The sequence below is a fragment of the Rhipicephalus microplus genome, chromosome X (genome assembly GCF_043290135.1).
Source record: "Rhipicephalus microplus isolate Deutch F79 chromosome X, USDA_Rmic, whole genome shotgun sequence".
Lineage (NCBI taxonomy): Eukaryota > Metazoa > Arthropoda > Arachnida > Ixodida > Ixodidae > Rhipicephalus > Rhipicephalus microplus.
The window spans coordinates 140,400,579-140,414,633 of record NC_134710.1 but is presented as its reverse complement, the minus strand read 5'-3'; the positions used below and the strand labels follow the sequence as shown (position 1 = coordinate 140,414,633).

At 45.7% G+C, this 14,055-nt stretch overlaps 1 protein-coding gene across 1 annotated transcript in view; it reads right to left on the bottom strand.

Moving 5' to 3' along the window:
- The window catches only part of LOC119176564 (F-box only protein 31), a 118,250-nt gene extending 111,830 nt beyond the window's left edge, over nt 1–6,420 (bottom strand). The window contains exons 1-2 of the mRNA XM_037427924.2: nt 5,992–6,420; nt 5,203–5,262 (exon numbers count right to left, since the gene is read on the bottom strand). Of these exons, the coding sequence (XP_037283821.2) occupies nt 5,203–5,262; nt 5,992–6,208 (277 nt within the window). The 5' untranslated portion in view covers nt 6,209–6,420. The remainder of the gene's footprint in view (nt 1–5,202; nt 5,263–5,991) is intronic.
- Between the last annotated feature and the right edge of the window lie 7,635 nt (nt 6,421–14,055).

Here is a 14,055-nt window from a genome sequence, read left to right as displayed (position 1 = left end):
AGATACGCAAGAAGATTGCCGAGATCAACCGAGAGATGGAGGCCCACTGCGTTCGACTGTGCGAACAGGAATGGCAGGAGCTGTGCGATATGATGGACGGAAACATGAGTGCAGGGCGCACATGGAAGATTCTCAGGCACCTGTTGGATCCAACCAGCACGAGAAAGACGACTCCTGTCCAGATGGCGAAGCTGCGACACAAGTACAAAGACGACCCGCAGGCCTTCGTGGAGGAGATCATCCAGACGCACCTCTCTCGCCCAGCAGGCGAGAGTCAAATGGAATACTGTGGGGCTCCCAACGAGGAACTAGACGCGGAATTTTCCATGCAGGAAATTAGAGCAGTCCTCCAACTACTGAAGACTAAATCGGCACCCGGTCCTGACAAGATCACCAACCGAATTCTGAGGAACCTGAATGATGACGCCATCGAGAAGCTACGCCAGTATATTAACGCATGCTGGAAGGAACGCATGCTAGAAAGAAGGCCGTATTCCACAAGAATGGAAGACAGCGGATGTCATAATACCCAAGCCAGGTAAACCGCTTGAGGTTCGAAATATGAGGCCGATATCTTTGATGTCCTGCGTCGGGAAAGTCATGGAGCACGCCTGCCTCAACAGGGTGACGACGATTCTCGAGAAGCGGGACGCCTTCGGCACTCACATCATCGGCTTCCGCAGAGGACTTTCGACGCAGGATGCTATGCTGCAAATCAAGGAACACGTCATTAACGCACCAAGCACGCACGTGCGCGCCCTGTTCGGGTTAGACCTCAAAAGCGCCTTCGATACAGTAAAACATGCTGTCATTTTTTGGACAAGATCAGCCAACTAGGTCTTGGTTCAAGGTTCTACCGGTACGTCAGCAGCTTCCTGACCGGACGCAAGGCGACGGTGAAGGTCGATAGTGCCCCACCACGAACAGTTGACATGGGGGGTGCGGGTATGCCACAGGGCTCAGTGCTCTCTCCCATGCTTTTCAGCCTCATCATGATCGGACTACCGGACCGTCTCGACGCAATAGAGGGAATCAATCACACGATCTACGCAGACGACGTGACCGTGTGGACCACAGCGAATACGAGCGTTGGTGAAATGCAAGAGAAAATGCAGCAGGCCGTCCGGGCCGTGGAGCGGCACCTCGAAGGCACGGGACTCACCTGCTCTCCCCGGAAATACTCCTGCATACACCACGCAAGAAAGTACCTCACCCGCAGGCTGTACTGGACGCCCGTCGCTTGGGCATCCACGTCATGACAAAGGAGGGGACCCAAATACCAACAGTGTCCAAAATACGAGTGCTCGGCCTGTGGCTGGAAGAGAACGGTGCGAACTACGAGCTGGTAGCACGAATGCAAAAGAAAGTGGCTGCCGCAACGCACCTTGTGCGTCGGATAGCGAAAAAAAGAAAAGGGCTAAAGGAACACAACGTGACGAAGTTAATACATGCGTATGCGCTGAGCCACATAGCCTATGTCGCCGCGTGGCTCACTGGATTTCGTGCCGACCGGTTGTGCGCCCGCGCGCTTGCGACCTTCGGCGTCACCGTAGCTCTGGCCGACTGGGCTCGCCCTACGTCACCTCCTGCCGCCGACGGCTTTCGACGACAGTGAAGCTCTGACTTACTGGACCTGCTCTACGCCATCTACAGACGCCGACAACATCTCTCGCAAGTGTACCCCGTCCTAGAACTCCAGTGACCGTGCTTCCATCTTTCCTGTCTCTCCTATCCCCTCAGTTTGTTGTTGCTTCTTCTTCCTCTTTCCTATACCTTTACTTCTACCCTTTTTATCCCTCGTCACCCCCATCCCTTGTGAACCCTGTGGCGGTGTCACTCACTGAAGCAGACAATAACGGGGCTTACTTTTCTCTTCCTTTCTCTTTATTAAGAACCACTCATATGTCGCCGCGTATGCCGACTGGAACAGAAGTGAAACCGAGAAGCTGAACGCAGCGATTCGTCGAGCGTTCAAGGTAGCCCTGGGTGTGCCCCAGTACACGAAAACCCATAGGCTTCTGGAGCTGGGTGTGCACAACACCCTCGACGAGATAGCAGAAGCGCAGAGGATCGCGCAGCTCGAGAAGTTGTCTGGCACAAGAACGGGAAGACGCATTCTCGATCTGCTTGGGATTCGATATCACGAGGCACGTGGACTGAACGAAGCATTGCTACCGGAAGTCAGGGACGCCATACTGACAGAAAACATCCCCAGGAACATGCACCCCGCTCACGACTTGCAACGACGCAAATGCAGAGCTGCAGCAATCCTGAAGGCGCATGGAAGCCAAGAGGGTGTCCTCTTCGTCGATGCGGCCAGGTATCCACTGTCAGCCGGCGGCGGCGATGGGGGACGCTCGGAGCCCCCACCGCTACCCGTGAACGTGCAAGGCGAAGTCGAGGCGCTAACACTACCACCACTGCTACTGCTACGACAACAACGACTGCAGCGACAGCGGCAACATCAACAGCGAGTCCGGTCAGCGGCGAAGGGACCTGCTTTCTCTATGGCGGTCCTGGATACAACAGGAAAGGTTCGGGTCACGGCCTCAGCATGGCTGCCATCATCCGAAGCTGCAGAAGAAATGGCCATAGCCTTAGCGGTACTCCACAGCGGTGCAGACGACAGCCTGATTATTAGCGATTCTAAATCAGCGATTCGGAGCTATATTAAAGGATGGGTGTCGCAGGAGGTGGCATGCGTGCTTAACGCCAGAGCTGGGGACTTCGCGTCAGGCAAGATTACTGACAAGGCCCTCAAGTGGTTTCCCGCTCACATGGGGGACAGTGAAATTATCAACAACAACAGCCGTAAAACTAGCAGCAACAACGCCAACAGCCAAAGACTAACTGGCATCCCACCCAACCATAACGAGCGCGCCCATTTCGTCGCGAGGCAACTTACCCGCCGCGACGCAGCCACCCAGGGAGCAGCCGCCACCGTGGTTGGGAGGAGCACCGGCCGAGGCACGGTGGTGGCCACAGGCACTGGCAATGCCGAAATTACCACCCCCACCACGTCCGTTGCTGCAGCAACTGAAGTTGGTGCAGAAGAGGCAAGACAACAGAGGTGCGCCGACTGCTATCGAGAATAATTTCCTGCCACGTACCACGACGTGCTTGCGCACTATAGGAAAGACCGGAAGAAATTCAGCAACCCCACGTGCGCCTGGACAGGTCGCAGGCGGTGGACCTGAGAAGGCTGCAGACGGGCACGTTCACCAACCCCTACCATCTGCACCGCTTATGGCCCACGCTGCACCCGTCGCCTGGCTGTCAGTGGTGCGGGCACGAACGGGCCGATATGGCACATATACTTTGGCAATGCGAAAGAGATGAAGATAGGCCACGAGAAAGGATGACGTCAACTGAGGGACCCACCGAAATGGGGCACCTTGCTGAGCGATGGCAAGCCGCCCTTCTCAGCGAGGCCCTCGAAGACCAGGTGTGGGCCGTCCAGCGGGCCAGGGCCGTCGCCGAGGACCTTAAAAGATGTTCCTCGAACGATGTGTCCCTGGCAGCCTAGCCCCGGGCACAGCAACAACCGTTGGGCAAATAAAGTTTAATCAACTCAACTCATTACCACTTTATAAAGATCGAGCCAAAAAGGTACCAAGTATATTAGAAATAAGAATCACCACCGCTTCCATTAAGGCTTATGAGGCCTCGGATAATAAGAATTATACCTTCATTAGTTTTGAGTGTTCGCCGTGGCAAAGCGCACATGCAGCTTCAACAATGCTAAAACATGCTAATAGCTCAGGCGTAATCGTACCTTTCAGTCGGAGATCATGCACTCTTTTTCTGCACGCAGCCCAAACATCGAGATGAAAACTCGCAGATGATTGCGTCGAATACATTTTCACCTTGACTAAAATGTCGAATGCTGATGTTCTGTCGACAACTGATTATTGCCTCTGGCCCACGAGTGCCAATGTTTTCGCAAACAAGATGCATTGTTATTTACACCGCCTACACCCCACACAATATTCTCTTTCATCGTCTGTAAAGGTGAGCTAATATCCTCAGTGCATTTCAATGCGCGCTACATGCCTAAACTACTGCACATCTTCAAAGACGATGCCACTGTGCTTTGCACAGGCTGCCACTTGTGCTCACTTCCCCAAAATAAAGAGCCAACCAGCATGGCAAGTTTTTAGTCATGCAGTTTACTGCACACTTTCTCTGATACATACCACAGCTCATCTTGCCCCAGTACGATGAAGTTTAAGCTTTAAGACAAAGAAAAAGCTTGCCCCAAGCACCGTGCAACTATACCATGCTAAGCCATAAGCAGGGGTGTTTTGCCAACCACCGCCTTACACGTGCATCAGTGACATCAGGCTATCAGAGAGGTCTATTAAAGTGACACTACAGTGAATGAGTCTATTTAGATGGGTAAATTATACTCTGAGAACTCTAATGTCAATAATTTTGCCATCTTAGCCTAATTAATTAACGAAGAAAAAATGTAGGTCAAAATTTCATATTCAACCTTCGTGCTTAAATCACTGCACTTGACGTCACGGATTTCAAGGAGTTTAATTCTTGCATTTTGGTGACATTCACTCAACAAAACAGAAACTTTGCATGTTAAATTTATGGGGCCCTCTAGGAGAACAATGTACTTGATTTACGCTTAGGAAAAACGCAGAGCCTAGTAGATGCCATCAAAATCTATGACGTCGAGACAGCTGGTGCATGGCATTGCCACCCACATTTTTGATTCGCACGTTTTCTCACTAAGCACATTTCCATGGCAATTTGGCATCACGAAAAGGTCATTTACTGAGATGAGTAAAATTGTTTTTCTATTTTCTGTCCCTCTAAGGGACAAAATGTACTGTGTCCCACGATAGCTATCAGCCTCTTCCCTAGCTCTGTCTGTTTCTTCCCATGACAACGTATGGCAGTGAAAATGACATACATAATAAAACAAGGCCAAAAATTTCTGTTATGTCCGAAGTTGTTATTTTTCCTCCACGGTAGCGCTAGAACTAATTTTCAAGGGATTTCGGGCAGTGCCCATACAAATGCGCACACTGTTTGAAATTTGGGAATTTTGCGGGCAAAGAAGGTGAGCTGGCAGGTATGTAGTTAAGGGTAAGTGCTCCTCAAAGCCCAACACAGTATTGCGGCATGACGAAACAAGAACAAAATACAGCCCGAACTCATATTGAAAAGTATATGCAGGCAACTTACGCTTTGTGTAAATGTCCTTGAAGACAAATTGGCCAACGTGACTCACGTCCACAGCAAATTCTAGAATGAGTTATAAAGAAAAAGGATCACAAGTCATCATCAGGCTATGATTTCGTGCTATCCGGTGTACTTTCAAGTAATGCCTTTGTAAAGAACGATCAAATTAATAAAATTTTTGACGGCGAACCGCGCAATCGCTTTCCATAAGAAAATTCGAGTGTCCACGTCCAGTGCAATCAAAACAGACATTCAAAAAAAAAATTCACTAACGTCATCCCCTTGAGTAACTCCTGGTGCGACTGTTCACACAGCTGTTGCTACACAACCCAAAATGCGTCCGAAATAAGAAAGACAGTGATTGCTGCAATAAGAAACAGTGGTTACCGAATTGACTAGGTAAAAGTCAGATAAAAATACAAAACGACGTGGGTTTGCTGTTTAAAGTAAATCAGCAGCCGGCTTCAGTACAATGAAAATCAGCCGTGCGCTGGGAAAAACGCGGTTTACCAGAACTGCGCACTGCATTCTTGTGGAAAGTTTCGTGTTTGTCGAGACAAACCCTTGCTTTAAACAAAAACAAAAATTGCGCCACTAAACATCAGAGAAGTGGCAAGCCACGAAACACTTTGTATCTTCTACGAGGATGACTTTTCGCGCAGAACTGAGTTTCGAGTGTGCTGTGACGCCGTTTCAATGGCCCACGTCTTCAACGGACAAAAGCCAGCAAAACCTGACAGCTCCATGTTGACCGACGTACGACGAACACATGTCAGCGCCGAAAAAACTTACCTTCGGCACATCGTGTTCGCCAGATGTTTTCTATAACACTCGCTTTATAAAATGAACGGCACACTTGAGCGACGGAGGCGATGTCTTTACCATTTAGGTAACTGAAGATTTTTGCTAAGAGCTCAGGCGGGAAAGACTCCATGGCGAATGTACCGAATCTACTGATAGCACTAACGCTAACGCTTCTTGGTCGAAAGGCTGAACAAAATACACACATTTTTGCTTTCGGCCTTACGGTAAGTGGTTTTCATTCTGCATAATACAAACTTTATTCGCATTTTTTGTGGTATTTTGCACTTTGCGTACAGTATTCACTGTAGTTAATAAGGTAATAATTATTTAGAAGTTTTTTTTTGTTATCTCTACTTTCTTGTATGCAACTGCACTCGTGTTTTGTTCTGAACAAATCTTACGATAGAGAAACTCTAGACCTGTGCATGTAATTTTTTTTTACTTAATTGCCTAGCGGGAGCACTGTTCTTGAGTTGTTCTGCGTAAACTTTCTCTTTTTTGAGAATGATTGCTGACCTTTTGGTACATTCGTTTTAGAGCAAACTCCAATGCGGAGTCACAAACGCAACAAATGCAGCCAACGCACTGAAGCAACTTCGGCGACACGAACCATCATCTTTCTAGCTTCAACGCACCCAAATGCGGTTGTCCGCGAGTACTTACCGAAGAACTTGCCATAGGTAGACTAGTAGGTGTTCTGTGGTGTAGATCATACTCCGATGTCACAAGCCGCTCTTTGCCGTTGGGGCTCTGAAAGGAAGTCCCGGAGTTCTTCTGAGGAACTCCATAGGAACTCAATAACCATTCATTGATGACAGCTGGCCTCCTCCCATTGGTTCAATAAATGTGGTAGACTCTTCTACGATTGGCCTCTTCTAGAAAACACAGCCGGACATGCTGATGCTGATGACCTCTGATGGATGGCGCTTACCCACAAAGGGGGATGGGCCAAGAACCGGGCGGCAGGATACTTAAATGAAACTAAACTGGAAATGAAGCCAATCTGAAAGTAGCTTAAAATAATATTACCAAAAAACAAAAAAGTGTGCTGAGCAAGCGGTCAAACCATCTTTTGTTTTTGAAAGACATAACTACGAATTATAAACTAAAGATCTGAAAAGGTAGTGGTTCACTAACATGGTAATCTTTTAGTTGCGTTGATGTAATCAAACACAGCGGAGCATACATTTGATTTGTTTGTAGCCTGAGGACTGTGACACATACCCACTACTCTGGGGAAAAGTTGGCCAAGAAAATGTAGAACCATGCCGTTTTCTCTCCTAAGCGCACAGTTGCTCGTTTTCATTTTATATGAACATCATGCCAATAGTGTTGTTAGCATTGTGTTTATTATAACAGTACAGGTACTTGAGCTCGTTATTTGCGTTAGCAAAACGTGTTCAACGAGTCTTGAACACTTCGATCTTGTCGGCTTCATGCGCGATACATGAACTTTCGAGCTTCGCTGATGAAAGGAAGCAGTTCCACATGCACCTAGTAGTAGTAGTAGTAGTAGTAACAACGATAGTTATAGCGCGAGAACAGAACGACGACAAAGAGACAAGAAGGACACGAAGGACAAGAGGGACGAAAGACTTTCTTGTCTCTTTGTCGTCGTTCTATTCTCGCGCTATAACTATCGTCATGTCATACCAACTAGCCCAAGCTGCCACACTTTTTAGTAGTAGTAGTAGTAGTAGTAGTAGTGATAATAATAGTAATAGACTGTTATTTTAATAGTAATAGACCAGTCGACGATGTTTTACTGACGCTGTTTTTCGCCTTCGGCACCTTTTAGCATTTGTTATATTCAATGTGGCAACTACACAAATAACTCCATGACTTTAGTGATGTGTGCACTCTGTTATTCATTGTAGCAACTGTATAAACAAGTGGTTGCTATGAAGGTGGGTTCGAGATTATTCTTGGTTGCTCGTTGCTGTGTGTGTTTCGGCGGTTTCGGTACGCATGCGTGTGTGATTGAAGGTGGTGGCAGGGTATCCTCACTCAACATGCAAAAGACAGGTGAGCATTCATTGTTCCTGCTCCTCACTCGACTGCTGTGCGTACTCAGACGCGTAGCACACTGGTTGCTCAATTATTTTTGTCAAAAACACCATTCGCGTGTTTGCGCGATTTTGAAAAGTGCATTCGAGAGGTGATTAGGCTTAGTTTCTTTATCAAGTCGCAGTTAGTGCGAAGTGCGCACACTTTGAAGCTTCTCAGTAAGGTGTCGTGCCGGTATATGCACGAAAGTAAGCGCTCCAAAAGCTTCAGCTGCATTTAGGGTGTATTCTAATGACTCGCTGTCACGAAGCGCCCTTTAGGTGTGGTTCAGCAAGGTGCAAGACCCCGGCTATTGTTTGAAATCCGGGCTTTTCCACTGAACACTGCGCCGCCGCCGAGTTTTGTTGCTTGATTTTTGTTTGATTTCAGTCGCTTCATTTTGCAATGCATTTCACCTTGTTATTGTGCTCTGAAACTCGTTCGATGCCGAATCGGAGAGTTGTGAAATCCCTGCTATTACTGTGAAAATCGCCGCTATAGCGGTTACATGGATTGGTTTGCCACCATAGAACCGGCCCATTGAACGTTGGACGGCTCATCGCTTGCCGCGCTCTCTTTCGTAGCCAATAAATTGGAGGAGAAGCGCGCTGTGCGTTTCGTAAATTAATTTCGCTCCTTGTAATGAACCTTACCTTGCATTTATTGATTAGCTGATGCTCATTTGCTCTTTCTTTTTCTTCGTACATTGGTTCACGAGGTCGATTGGTGTGCTGCGCTCACTGTGAAACGCGAGGGTTTTGAAAAGTGTAAAATATTTTTGTGAATGTTGAACAATTCAAAGGAAATTATGAGGAGAGAAAGAGGGAAAAGAACGAGCTGTAATAAGCGTCGGAGGAATTTAGTAGCGGAAGGAGCCTTATCGGCGCGTTGCCGACGAAGCAAATCTGTGGGCCGGACGTTGGCAGAGGCCGGATGGGCACCATAAGCAAAAGGCGCCGATGTCTTATTGTTTACGGAGTCAAGGAAAGACCGCGAGAGCGGATACTGTCTAGGGGCGAGGCGCCTCGGTGCGTGCTTTTCGCTCGGCCGGGGCGATGGTAACCTAGTTGCCTTGGCAACGAGCGTCGGTTGCACACCGACTGCTCGAGCATGATTCACGCACCCTTGTCCTGTGAACGATAATAATGAGGATGGGAGCGTGTCGTCGCAGAGGAAACTGGTGGCTGTGAGCACCCAGTATTTGCAGGGGGAACGGGGACGAAGTCACGGCGACTACGGCGTGACAGTGCATCCTCCGCAGCGGCGCGCGTCCCAGTGCCGCGAGACCGAGAGCCGGCTCTCCTATGCGAACGATCTTGGTGTGCATTTAACCGTATACTTCCTGTCGCGCTGGTTTATGTTCTTGCGCAATATATACATATTGCAGCTTGTTGCATGCATATTTCATGTCGGAAAGCTGCAAACGACGTTCGCCGCTTGAGAAACTGTGCAGTTTGGTTGCAGGTCTGAGCTGCGGTCGATAGTGTTACGTGTTTGGATATAAACTGGAGCCTTCTTCTTACTAGATGGGGCATTCCTATGTAATTGAATTGGCCAGCGTGCTTTTTTTAAAAAAATCTCAGGCGTAATGTTTCTCGATATTTGATGCATTGCCAATGCTTTTGGAGAAAAATTAAAATTCAGAAAGAGAAATAAACGGTACAGGATGTTGAAGACACGCGTTCCCTTTTGCGGTTCATCATTTTTTCAATATGCATTCTCTTTGAGAGAACTCGATAGGTATCAAATATTACTAATTAGCCAGGTGTTCTTTCATATGGGTTGGTTTGCCGATGTAAAATGCAAAATTTGAATATGTTTTGTTTCTGCAAAACCTGTCACAGCTAACCACTGTGACAAGTAAAATACATAAAAACAAGCCTAATGTTTAGCAGTCAGCATTCATACCTTGCATATTGAGCACTCTTTATACAGCAATTACTTCAATAGTTATATAATTCTGACACCAGCTCTTCAAGGGGCATTTTAATTAAATCAGCAAGCTTTTTTACTTAGGTGCATTGAAACAGACCCGATGCTAGATAATTAAAATTAGTTCCAAGTTTTCCACCACTGCGTGTCTTATCAGATAGTATTTATAGTGTGTAAAACCTCCAATGTTTTTTTGTTTAACGAAAGTCCTTAAAATTATTGTTCTGTCATCAGTTGTGTGATCCACTGTAATATGAAAGCCACTGTTGTCCACCATATTGGAACTTGAGAAACTGGAACCATTTTAGTGTGCTCTTAATGTTTGGACGTCAGGGATTAATTAGCCTGTGGAACCCATACTACACTTTTGCCTTATGCATCTGTTCGCAAACCTTACCTCCTTTTATGATCACTCTACTTATCTGGCTTAACTCCTTCCCTCAGACACTATGGTACTCCTTTATTTATTCCAGGGAAATGAAGAATGATCTGTCATACCATGTGTGTTGCTATGCAAGTTAGACTGCAAAACATGGTCTGTTTGTGTAATTTCAGTGCTAAGAGCCCACATAACTTGGTACTTTGGCAAGTGTTGGTACTTTAGTCGTAGCACTGTAACATGGCAAGTGGGTAATATGGCTGAGCTTGTAATTACTGTTGGGACTGTGAGCATAATTTGGTGTGATAGGACTCCTGTCCTGCAATTCATCGTGTAAGGAGCTTGAGTATACATTGTTCTCTATGTATTTCTAGATATTAATCTGCATATTTATAGGGTGCCATGTCAGAGTTATGCTTGGTAAAGTTGGAATGCTATGATACCGTACCCTACTCCCATTTACATATTGCTGCTTGATATGTTCTAGTCTTCACCCTATCAGGCCTTCCTAAATTTAACGGTTTTGTCTTGCTGTGGTGACTTATATCCCTCTCACATAGCAAACGTAATGTCATTTTACCTGCGTGCTGTCACATCACACAAACAAATATCATCTTGAAATGATGACCATGACCTGAGCCCTCCTCAGCCGTCGATTTTGGGAGAAATAAAAATATTCTAAAACTTGCATGCAACATGCATGTATCCACAAAAATAATTTTTATGGGTAAAATGTGCTTCAGAATATAATGCGGCTGTTTTACACAACTTGTCACAGCTGTACGACACACTCGAAAACCAACATGGCCGACAATATGCGTGACTGGGTGGGAGGACAGTCAGCTGAAGCGGGGTGCACGACTGACTTTCCGAATGCAGAAATAAGATGGCAGCAGCGATTTCGTGTAGTCACCGCTTTGGTCACTACATCAACATTCATGATACAGGCAACAAGGACAACAAAGCAAAAATCAAACATGGTCGGCATCTAGCCACTATAGCTTCTTTTTTAGAAACTCTCACATGTGCTATTATGTCATCAAATCAGTAATAAGTTGATCTAGTAAACAATATATTTACAAATGATGAAAGTCGGGTATACCCAAGCTAACAGTCATCCCCCTAAAAGTCCCTGGCGTTGACACTACTCATTCGGTCTAAAATTGAATGCAAATGTGTTTCAGGAACTCGTTCGACCGAAAATGTCATTGTCATCAAATGACATTAGTTTCTCTGTGTGACAGCAAACAAGTGCCATTACAAAGAAATGACATTATATTTGCCGTGTGACCGGGTATCAGCATATATACTATAGTGCTAAGTGGCACCATGTGTTGCTGAGCACATATAAAGCTTAATTCCCAGCCTTACTGTTTTCATATCCCATGTGCTGCCTTGAGATGTGTAAGTCAATTTGCTGCTTTTGCTCAAAGATGCTGGAGTGTACAGTCGCTACCAGCATTTTCCTTAAAAGGCACATCCGCTGTCTCTGGGAAGACACCAGATATGTAAGAATTTGTAAAAAAAAAAAAAAGACCAATTTATGAGTATTTACAGTCTCGGTTTGGTCAATGTGACTGAAAATATTGTGCATTGAATCATAGGTGTTGATTTTTTTCATTAATGTTCCTGTTCTCTAACTATGCTTTATGTAATTGAAAAAATGGAAATGTGATTTAAGCAGTTTTGTCGTCTGTGACAGTTTTTTTAGGACTTTAAGCAAAATGTTGCAGATGCTCAAATGCTTCAATGCATGCACCTGCCTGTGTGTCTCGACATGATAGCAGGATAAGCTTGGTTTGGAGTCGTCTAGTTGTGGTAGCCTAGTTTTAATTAGCCATAACTGGGAAAGTTACAGTGGACACATAGACTTGATAGGCCCTGCATTGAGGCAGTAACTTTACAACTCGTAACATTGTCTAACTTCTCATATTAATTTTCCACTTTTAGGGGCTCTAAAAGATGCACTTTACAGAACTATGATGTTTGCAGAGTTAGAAATTTGTAAGTGTTATGCTTATATTTCTTTATTTATAGTATATAAATAATTATTATTACACTAAGTCGACATTTTGAAGTTATAATCTATTTTTTTGCTCATCACTGCATTTCATGGCCTCATTAATACTTTATTTCATATGGCTCTCAAAAAGGAAACTTAAGTAAAAAAAAAGAATAAATTAGTTTATACTTTTCACACCCATAGTTTTATTATTAGACGAGAAAACCCCCTTCAAAACCTCATAAATTTCCCGCTGAAATCTTCAGTGTTTATGTCATGGATTTCAAAATGCTTTTTTTTTTCTTCCATATTTTGACTACATTGGCTCGACGTACATTTTTTTTTAAGAACTTGGTATGAGAAGGTTCTGGCTCCCCAAAAGACAATGCACATCATTTTTATCGATAAAGGACTGTGTAGGCCCTATAGTATACGTCAAAATGCATAACTGCAAGGCGACTGGTGCGGTACCTTCCACGAGGCGTCGCAGCCCTCATTTTCCTTTTGCGCCTTTTCTCGCTTATCGAGCGTCTTCTTGCAGCAGGCGTGGTGTCTTTAGTGTAGTAAAATGGTAATTGTGAGTAAATGCTATTTTTTTTTTCCTTTTTAGTCTCCCTTTAATTAGGGCAAGATGATGGTTTCTTTCAGGCAGTCAAATTTTTTTACAACATAATGTATTTGTACTTGCCATTAGGCCATTAAATAGTCGCAGTTTCAAAAAATGAAATCGGTGGGGTGTACGCGTTCATTGTTGCGCTTCCATGAAGGCGTGAGACGACCGAGAAACGAGACTGGCGTTTCCGCAAAGTTCCCGTCAAGTTTCTCCACGTCTGCTGCGTTTAGTTGTGTATCGGTAATGAAAGATCATGCAGTGCTGCAAATCTAACCAAAGATACTGTGTTTAGAAAGTGCGATAACTTCTTTTCTTGCCCTAATGCGGGTGGTCATAAGATAATACGCGAAAGCTACTTCATACGGTGACGTTCCAGCGCTGCGATGCTCGACACTCGGTGTCTTCATTTTGTCTGCCTTCAGCCGAAATCTTCTTTCATGTCAAATCTTATTTTATGTCATACCAAAGGGAAATACTTTCAAAAAAACACGACCACAACTTGTTTAATGGTTCCTTTTTATTTTTGTGTCTTTGTGAATGCTTTCTTTTTTTTTTCTCTTGGCGGATGAGGGGGCTGCGTTATTAGAACAGGGTGCATGAACTGAGCGTCCAACCGATCGCGCCGTATCCGCTGCCAAGGAATTCTCTCTGCAGCGGTCGGCGAGCAAACTCATGTCTGGAGGAGCAGATTAAAAAATACTCGCGAACTTTGACGTTGGCGCGAGCCCGTGGCAGTTGAGACACCGCCAAGAGCAAGTCTATGCCAGCAGCGAATGAAAACTGAACGGAAAGTAGATGCCATGGGGTGATGAAATGATTTTGTGCACACGACGCCAGCAAAATCGACGAAACGAAAAACGGCGCGAAACATGTGACAGTGAAGAAAACGAAGCGCCGACTTCGTCCGTCTATTTTCACTGTCTAGCCCCGCCGCGGTGGTCTAGTGGCTAAGGTACTCGGCTGCTGACCCGCAGGTCGCCGGTTCGATTCCCGGCTGCGGCGGCTGCATTTCCGATGGAGGCGGAAATGTTGTAGGCCCGTGTACTCAGATTTGGGTGCACGTTAAAGAACCCCAGGTGG